This window comes from Copadichromis virginalis, linkage group LG20 (assembly GCF_057382275.1).
Source record: "Copadichromis virginalis isolate Kocher_CV1m ecotype Utaka linkage group LG20, C_Virginalis_male_GT1.1, whole genome shotgun sequence".
Classification (NCBI taxonomy): Eukaryota; Metazoa; Chordata; class Actinopteri; order Cichliformes; family Cichlidae; genus Copadichromis; species Copadichromis virginalis.
This window is the reverse complement of record NC_140637.1, coordinates 5291061-5300597: the sequence shown is the minus strand read 5'-3', so window position 1 is coordinate 5300597 and position 9537 is coordinate 5291061. Positions and strand designations below refer to the sequence as shown.

Genomic DNA, 9537 nt, shown 5'->3' with positions numbered 1-9537 from the left:
CCTGTACATAGCTTGTACTCACTACAGCCTGTACATACTTATAGTTATAGAATATTCACAACATACATTATAACATACCATAATAGACCCATTTCTGTAATATACTCACATATCTATATTATTGCTAATATATATTGTAATATATCTATATCACTAAAGCACTTCTGGATGGAGGCAAACTGCATTTCGTTGCATTCCTCTTGCTAAAAAACGACCTTCTGCAACTCAAACAATTAGCACATTTTTTCTAAAACAAACGTCTCCAGCCAAATAAGTGCTCACGAGGAGCTGGCTAAATGAAAGCCAGTGACATTTGGCCATTTTCCAGTTTTGAAGACAAAATATTAAAAACTTTGACAGGCTTTACACCCCACGTCTCTTCTCTCCAGTAGTAGTAAATGTCTAAAAATAACACTTTTATGAAAGCACAGATTAAAAAATTAGGCTAAAGGCCTCTGAGTGATACTGACTGAAGACACGTGGGAGTTGCAGGAGGTAGCCCATTTCCTTCAGGCTTTGAGGTTTTGTGTATTCATAGATGCTCTTCTGCATACCTTAGTTGTAATGAGTGGTTATTTGGCCGCTCTATTGCCTTCTTACAAGCAGTTCGGCCATTCTCCTCTGACCTCTGATATCAACAGAGAACTGCTGCTCACTTGCTACTTTCTTTTTCCAGACCATTTTCTGTAAACCCTAGAGATGATTGTGCAGGAAAATCTACTTGTATCAGCAGTTTTGGCAATACTCACACCATCCTGTCTGGCACCAACAACCCTGCCACGTTTAAAGTCGCTTAAATCACCTTTCTTCCCCATTCTGATGTTTGGTTTGAATTTCAATAGGTTGTCTTAACCACATCTACAAGCCTGCATGCATTGATTTGCTGCTATCTGACTGGCTGATTAACTATTTGCATTGATGAGCAGTTTACCCAATAAACAGCGGTTTATTTATCTAAGAATTGTTTCTAAGGTTACAAAGCCAATCCTAAACAGTCCAGACCCAGGATAGGGTTTAATGATGGTGTTGTGTTCACCGTATTATAGTAATGTATGAGTATATAGAGGCCGGACACTACAGCATCTTAATACTTTAAATCAGTTACAGTAATGTCACCTTAGGGAAACTTGTGATGCTGAGTTTTAAATGAGTCTTTGAACTTGTGCTGTAATTTTTATAGTGACCTGCTGTATTTGAAGTCAGTTTTTCCCATGTTATTTAAATTGTAGAGCATACCTAACATTGTGTTGTCTCACAGTTTATTGTACTGTATGCTACAGTATCATTGAATAAGTCTCCACGTTGGTGTCCACTAAAACAGTGAAGGGTTTAGTAGTGTTAACATGAGTTTGTGCATGTGTAAAGAAATGTGTCAGGGTCTTAGGGCCACCTGCTGGACAACCTCTGAAAAGACAACACATGAAATGGTTTATTTGTCATTTCACTGTGGTGACCTGTTAATATTTTTGATATTCTTTTGATACAGATCGGTACGTGTAGCTACAGATTTTAATTATTCTTACCATCTGGAATTGGCAGTGCATTCACTTGGCAAGCAAAATATTGCTGGTTCAATTCCCACCGGAGACACATCCCCTTTAGGGTTGCGTCAGGAGTTCTCATGTGGTGTAAAACTCCACCGTATCAGACGTGTGGAGCTACTTGTTGTTTTTAAAATAAAGTTGTTTTATAAATTATGTCTTCATCAGTGTTAAATGGTTATGTAGATCAGAATGTCTTTGCCTTTAAAATGCAGGTCACGATTATATATCACGGTCCTCTGGAACTTGTTGCCTTATTTAGTATCACACACACTTCAATCCTGTTTACAGCATCCAGACAGTTAAGGACCATTCAAGCTAATTATAGAGGGATTGAAAATCTTTATTTAGCCTAACACAGCATAGTGCAAGGGTTCACCTTAATCCAGTGTTAACACCGTGGACCCCGTGCCCAACATGACTGTGGAACAGTATCCTGGCGGCCTGTGTAATATCAAGATGGAGTCACACATCCCCTCTGACTACATCAAAATACACAGGAGGTGTCTACAGTGCACATAATCTATTGTTCCACCTCTTGATAAATATAACCGCAACAAGTCTCTGTGAGAAGTAAAAAGTTGGTTTAAGTAGATTCTGGGTCCTAGATGGTGGAAAGTTGAAAGATGGAATGTTTAAAATCTTCACTTGTTGATAACGTCCCCTCGTCCTCGGTCTTCCATCGTGTTTGTTTTTGGGTGTCGTGAAGATCTCCCTTAAGCATTGTAGGATGAAGAGGAGACATTTCCACCATGACCTGTCCAGTTGGTGTGGATGAAATGACCGGGGTTTGAGAGTAGCTCATATGTGTGGGCTCCAAAGTAGTCCCTCTGAGCCTAAAAACAAAGCCAGATACAGTTACCTTTTTAAAATCTGCAAATCCTTAAAATATTTTAACCAAAAGATTCACGATATGAAAAAAGGATTTTATAGCATCTAGATTCCAGCACAAGACTCGAGCTACAAGGGATCTTTTATTGTGATACACCTCCTATAGTGGAGGCGTAACCGTTTCTAGAATTGTGTTACCTGGAGAAGGTTGGCGGGCAGCTTGTCATGTCTGTAGCCATCATAGAAGGACAGAGCGGTAGTGAAACAGGGCATGGGGATGCCATGTTGGACTCCAGTGCTGACTGCTCTGCGCCATGACTCCTACAGCAGGAGAGTAAACAGAATGAAGACATAATTAAGTTTGTTTACAGGACCAAATTAAATCACTGTGAACCTGGTCATAAATTAGAGGTCATCTCAAGGCTTTTGGTAACCAAAACAATCACTGCAGCATTTTTCATCAGCTCAAATTCTGCAGGACTCACTATGACTGCAAAACTTGCAAAGGAAAAACCTGTAAAGTTGGAGGGGGAGAAGAAAAAAAAATGTATTGTGTACTTGGGTCTATTGGGATGGATTCAATTCTGATCATCTTCACACACTTTGAATTAGTTCATCAGTTTAATGTAAATGGAACCCAGACCACTATATCACAAATCGACCAGAGGGCTGGTGACTACAAGACAAGTCGTACTGTTGCTTCACTCCTTTTCTATATTTATTTAAAAAAAAAAAAAGAGGAAATAACTTGTTTTTTTGTGCCTTTGTCAATGTGGTGATTGCAGGTTATTGCTTGACCACTTCCTCCTTCCTCATACCTGGCAGTCTTGCACAGCGTTACTGAAGAAAGTGTCCAGCAGCAAGTTCTGCAGCTCAGCGTTCCTGTCGAAAGCCTCTTTGATTTTACCCAAGAAGACACTGGAAGAGGAAAAGCAGTGTTAATGTTCTCCAGACATACTGTAATAAAAACTCCATTTAAACAAAGTTCAATGCCCTTTGAGAACTTCATCCCCATTAGCTGGCTGGTGACTGTACACTGCAAATTATGAGTGTTAAATGTGCGATTACACAACAACTGTGCCAGGTTACACAAAGTAAACCAGTGTCACAATCACAATTTCCTCATTCTTGTCTCTCTATATGATTTTATGGGAAGAGTCCTTTTGTTCCTCTCTTTTCTCACTTCAACATTACAACACAACGCATTGACAAAAAGGCAATTTTAAAACCTTTTGGCACTGCACAAGGTTTTCCTTGCACTTAAAGAAACTGCAGCTCAACTCAAATGTTTTTAAATCTTAAGCAACAAAAACTTCTGTTTTTGTTGGGCTTTCTTAACAAGGGCTCTCGCCCCACTGTTTGGACAACAGTGTTGAAACTTTTGCACAACATGGAAGTGAGGCAAACTTATGCTGTGTGGACACATGAGGGCAAAAGTACCTTCGAATGATGCAGCCTCCTCTCCACATCAGGGCGATCGCACCATAGTTGAGCGTCCAGCCAAACTCGTTGGCTGCCTGGCGCAGCAGCATGAATCCCTGCGCGTAGGAAATGATCTTGGACGCATACAGGGCCTGGACAAATGAAAACATAACAATTCATATTACTTTCAGTGTTTAAAATCTCTATTCATCACTTCTGATACCTGTTAGTCTCAAAGGGTGCGCAAACATTTTTACTTTGGCCTCTCTGTGGCATGCTGCCCTAAACTGGCCCATTTAGAGTAAATGCATTTACTGTGGGTTTTACCTTTCTGATGTCTTCTAGGAAGGTAGCCTTGTTGCCGCTGAATTTGACCCCCTGTGGCCCTGACAGGCTGCGGCTGGCCTCCACTCTCTCATCCTTTAGAGAAGACAGACATCTGGCAAAGACAGCCTCCCCTGGGAGACAAGAGGATGAAAGAAGGGAGAGGAAAGAAGAGGGACAGCATTAGTGCATATACTACACACACCGCTTTGAGTGTCACATAAACTAACTGCCCAGCTTTTTTTTTCTTTTTTAAATAGTAATTTAGGTTTCCCGAGATCTCAAAAAATGACAAAGCATTACATAGAATTTCCAAGCTGATAGCACAGGGTCGCTGTGCTATCAGCCAACGCTCGAGCGACAGCATGACTCAGCAGTGTTTGCAATAGTGTTTGGTAAAGCAGGCGTGCCAAAGCTACGGCAGACAAAACTCAAGGTTTCCCAGATTAGAGAGGATCATTTCCTTGCCACTAACTGAGGACAGTAGGAAAAAAAAAAACCTGTTGGGTCAGCATGACTTGCTAAAACCTGCACTGCTCTATAACGTAAAAACTGTCCTAGTGAGGAATGTGATCCCTGCTGGGTGAGAGCGCCTCCTGTGCATACTGCTTCGCCCTGATGGGCTTAGTTCTCACACAATGAAGCCTTTTATTCTGCACCCATCCCTCTATATCACAGCAGGGTATCCAACACAGACAGGGAACAAGCAAACACAGCAATTTAAAAAAAATCTCACTTGTGGGTACATTTTCCATATAGTTTACCCTGCATGCTTTTAAAGTTAATCATACAAAGCTTGCTTCTTGTTTAGGTCTGTTTATGAAACAGACTATGATACAGTCACAGCAAAGACCAAAGCCAAATCCCCCTTATGTCACCTGACATGCACAGGCCATCAGAATAGCCTTCAAGCTTCTTACAGGCAACAACATATTGATCACATTCTCTAAAAGAAGCTCACAGCCCATGCTGTGTTTGCCAGCTGACAGATCCAAAGTATAAGCCCAAGAAATCTGATCATTAAAGGGTAATTTGATAAGTAGCTTTTGCAGTATTGGTACATGACACTAGCCTTTATGAGTAGTTCATTGCTTTAAGCCTCCTTTCTTCCTCTTACCGATCAGTGTGACAGGTGTCCCGTACTCGAGGGCTGAAATGGCCGTCCACTTCCCTGTGCCTTTCTGTCCAGCACTGTCGCGGATTTTGGGCAGCAGATGTTTACCGTCGGAGTCTTTGTATTTAAGGATGTTAGCTGTGATCTCAATCAGGAAGGAGTCCAGCTCAGTCTTGTTCCAGCTGTCAAAAGCCTTAAAAAAAACAAAACAAAAAAATCAAAAAACACATATTGTCTTTATATTTTACATAATTAATACTGCCAGACAAATGTGAAAGTGGTGTCATAGAAGTACAACAAGCGCACCTGTGCCATCTCATCATGGTCCATACCCAAGACATCCTTCATCAGGTGATAGGCCTCACAGATCAGCTGCATATCTCCATACTCAATGCCGTTATGGACCATTTTCACAAAATGACCCGCACCCTCATCGCCAACCTGCTCAAGCCACACAATATTTGTTAGATGATTTGGCATAATAACAACAACAAATATATATTTAATAAACATTAAATATACATCACTCACCCAGTCACAACAAGGCTCTCCTGTTCCAACTTTGGCAGCGATGCTCTGGAAGATGTCCTTTATGTATGGCCTATAAAATAAACATTAAGTTACACTCTGAAATAGATAAATGTTCACTGATTTTTAACACACATGAAATGAAGCTGATGACTTACCAGGCCTCTTTATGCCCACCAGGCATGAGTGAGGGTCCATAGCGTGCACCCTCCTCTCCACCACTCACTCCACTGCCAACAAACAGCAGGCCCTTCTCTTTCAGACTCTTGCAACGCCGCTATAGGATAGAAGTGCATGAGCTATGGTGATATCCTCTGGAATAAAGAGGTTTTGCTCCACAGTGAATGTTTATGACTTACTGTCGTGTCTCTGTATTCAGAGTTGCCACCATCAATGATGATGTCCCCAGCCTCAAGAAGAGGAACCTGAGAATTAACAGATTTAGTACAAACCCAATAAATGTATGCAGGTTGGATGCAGTTTCTAAACTTTAGCCTAGTTCAGGACTGACTGCTCACAAGCTTGTCAATGAAGTCATCCACAGCTTGTCCAGCCTTGACCAGCAGGATGATCCTCCTGGGCTTCTTGAGCTTGGTCACCATGTCTTCCAGAGATTCTGCTCCAATCACCTTGGAGCCCTTAGCCTCGTTCTGCAGGAAGTCATGCACCTTGGACACAGTACGGTTGTAAGCGCAGACCTGTTGGAAAGATATTGAATGAGTGAAAGAAAAGTGGAACAGGTTATGCAGGGAGTAGCAGCAACACACACAGGAGGCATCAACTTACCACAAAGCCGTGGTCATTCATGTTCATGATGAGGTTCTGGCCCATGACGGCCAAACCAATTAGTGCAATGTCTGCTCTGAGGAAATAAGAATCACATCACAGGTGAGAAGATCGGATAGTCTGGCTTCAGGGTAATTATCAAAACAGCCTTCTGTCTACTATCCCGCAAGTCATCCAGTGTATTTTTATTTCAAGTAAATTAAAACATGGGCTTCAGAGTCCTCACTCCGAAGATCCCTTTAATTTCCCAGAGTCCATAGCGACCATCACCCAATTCAGTGCTGCACAGACCACACATATTTCTACCAAACTCTAAAGCTGACCCCGGTCAGATAACAGCACCGTTAGCATTAACTACTAAAGAAGATTACTCTCAGCAAAGGAGAAAAACAAAAGAACCTCAACTAGTAGGTATAACCTTTCTATTGCCCCGACTTTGTACAAAAAAGACACAACAGAAGAAGAAACAAGTGGAGGACTTACTCAGCCATTGTGTTCTGTGGGCAAAGTAACTGTAAAGTAACTGTATTAAAATGACAGTCGAGCTCGCACACCAGTCCTTTCCTTCAGATTTCCTCCTTGCTCGTTTTCCACTTCCTCGTTCTCATCTAAACTTGACTGAGACTCTTAGGTACGCCCACGTAGAGCAAGAACCAATCGAAGAGCTTTCTGCAAACAAGCCACGTCCGAGGCTAAATTTGATTGGTCTAGAATTCTGAGCAGAGCTATGGCTTTTCCTGTTGGCTTCCCCGGAAGTCACTCACGAAGCTTCAGTGCCCGCCATACGTCTGCTTGATGAGGGACCTGTTTCAGAAATGGATTTTCCTCTTTAAGTATCGAGACAGTCAAACTTGTTTTGACTAGTAAGTTTAAGAACAACATTTTAACTTGATGATTTTGCCTTGTCAGTCTCCCAGTTGGACACCTCGTTTCTATTGGCAGCGGTCAAATGCGTCAGACCTGAGAGCTGCGCTTGCGCCACAATAGACTATATGTCTATATATCTATAAGTCAATGAATCCCGTTTTCTTTTTCTCTGGTGAAAATCTGAACAAGTACATTGTGTATTTCATCTTTTAATCACAAATGCAGAAGATAAGCCCATTTGTTAGCCGTTTAGTAAGTAAGTAAAATTTATTTATATAGCGCTTTTCACAGATAAAAATCACAAAGTGCTTAATGGAAATATAAAACAATGTAACAGTAAACAAAACAGCAATGTAAAACAATAAAAACAACATAAGAGGAAATTAAGTAAATGCTTTTCTAAATAAAAATGTCTTCAGCTGTTTTTTAAAAGAATCATTAGCAAATGTCTAATGATTTAATGATCTAAATTTTATGATTTCAGTATATATACTGAAATGATTACACGCCCAGCAAGTTTTCTAGAAGAAGAATTGCCTATATATTTTTAGTAGATTATGCAACAGCACAATCTAATAATTTCAGTCAATTTTCCTGTTGCTAACTAGCTCAATGCATTACAGACAGAGGATATGGATGGAGTAGACATTGATTCTTTTCATGTTAAGTTTTATTTCACACATTCTGGCACAGGAAAGATGTTCTTGGCTGTCTTTGTTTGAAATGTTTGTCTTTTCTTCTGTATAATGGAAATAAATGGCATCTGAAAAACTGAGGACCAGTGTGCGGAGTGTGTCAGTGGGTGTTCCTGTGCTGTGAACGAAGATAAGATAAGATAATAAGATGATAAGAAATATACTCTTACTAATTATTAGAGTTGAAAAGTACTTTGCTAAGCAAAATTAAATGAGGTTCAGTTGGAGCTTTAAACGTTAACATAAAGGTTCAGTTGGTGATGCATGTAAGTTTCACACAGTAGAAATGTGTATTTATTTTTTATATTGGTTTTATTCAGATTTTAGTGTTTATTTGTAAGTGTAGTTTTTATTTGCATGATTTTATGCTGTTTGTGTCACATGTTTTTAGTGTGTTATTTTACATTGTTTTAATCCACTGTGGATTTGCTGGGCATGGGAGAAATTAGCTGATTGTGATCACTTGCTGAGGCATGGGTGTGTCCAGAGGTGTCCTATCAGCCGTTTATAGGACTTATGAAACGGAAGCAAGCTGAGCAGTGGAAGCAGAGAGGCCCCAGATGGGAAGAGGAAGGCAGGAAGGCCAAGCCGAAAAGAAGGGTCACACCCCCACGATCACGCAGCGGAGACTGGAGACTGACCGGTCAGCGTGATGTGGCGACCCAGTCCCGACAGCAGGAACGGCGACAGTAGGAGACAACGTGTGTGATTGACAGCAGGGTAGATGTATACCACTGCCTGCATTTGTCAGTAGTGTCTCACTGTTGTTCACTGGGTGCAGCCGTGTTGGGAGAGGGTCTCCATGGCTGTAAGCCAGGGCAGCTTCTGGGATGATGGTTCTGGCTCCTATTTGTTTTTACTTACAGGGCAATTTCTTACCCCACCCCCAACCAGTCGAGGCAGACGGTCGCCCCTCCCTGAGCCTGGTTCTGCCGAAAATGGAGTTCTTCCTTCCCACTGTTGCCAAGTGCTTCGCCATAGGGGATCATTTGATTGTCAGGGCTTTCTCTGTATTATTGCACAACCTTTATCTTACCATATATTGCAAGTTTATATGTTGTGAATTGGCTTAATGTAAATCAAATTGAACTGCATTCAATTAAAACTAAATATTATAACTTGTAATCAAATCTATTCAAATGTAAAGTCATCTCACTCAATTTGGACAACTAGCACTGAAAAATACACTGCCATCCTCTGTTTCCCAATTAGCAGACCAGAGGTTGCTGTTTTATTCATGACTCAATACTTGAATGGTTTTATCCTGTTTATAAATAAACAAAAATGACATTGCTTCATTGTATGATTAATTCTTTGTCTGTGTCAGTCCTTAATACACAAACATGTATACAATAATTCTAGTTGCCATAGTCTCCGGAGATCCTATGCTCCGTTATCTCATACTTTTCTTCACTGTTTACCTCATTCT

General features: G+C 40.9%; 1 protein-coding gene across 1 annotated transcript; it reads right to left on the bottom strand.

Moving 5' to 3' along the window:
• Nucleotides 1-1844: 1844 nt before the first annotated feature.
• On the bottom strand, nt 1845-7172 carry pgd (phosphogluconate dehydrogenase). The gene is made up of 13 exons (XM_085444221.1): nt 7030-7172; nt 6547-6622; nt 6279-6458; nt 6120-6185; nt 5919-6037; nt 5764-5833; nt 5539-5673; nt 5236-5425; nt 4122-4252; nt 3813-3946; nt 3191-3290; nt 2571-2693; nt 1845-2377 (listed from the first exon to the last, which is right to left on the bottom strand). The coding sequence occupies exons 1-13, from the start codon at nt 7035-7037 to the stop codon at nt 2258-2260; spliced, it is 1452 nt and encodes a 483-aa protein (XP_085300347.1). The 5' UTR covers nt 7038-7172; the 3' UTR covers nt 1845-2257.
• Between the last annotated feature and the right edge of the window lie 2365 nt (nt 7173-9537).

Bases quoted from the DNA above. Each gene is read 5' to 3' on its own strand.
- pgd (XM_085444221.1), bottom strand. The intron at 3,947-4,121 runs GTAAAACCCACA...TCATTTGTCCAG, and splicing joins TCCTAGAAGACATCAGAAAG to GCCCTGTATGCGTCCAAGAT. The intron at 2,378-2,570 runs GTAACACAATTC...CTTTGTTTTTAG, and splicing joins TGCCCGCCAACCTTCTCCAG to GCTCAGAGGGACTACTTTGG.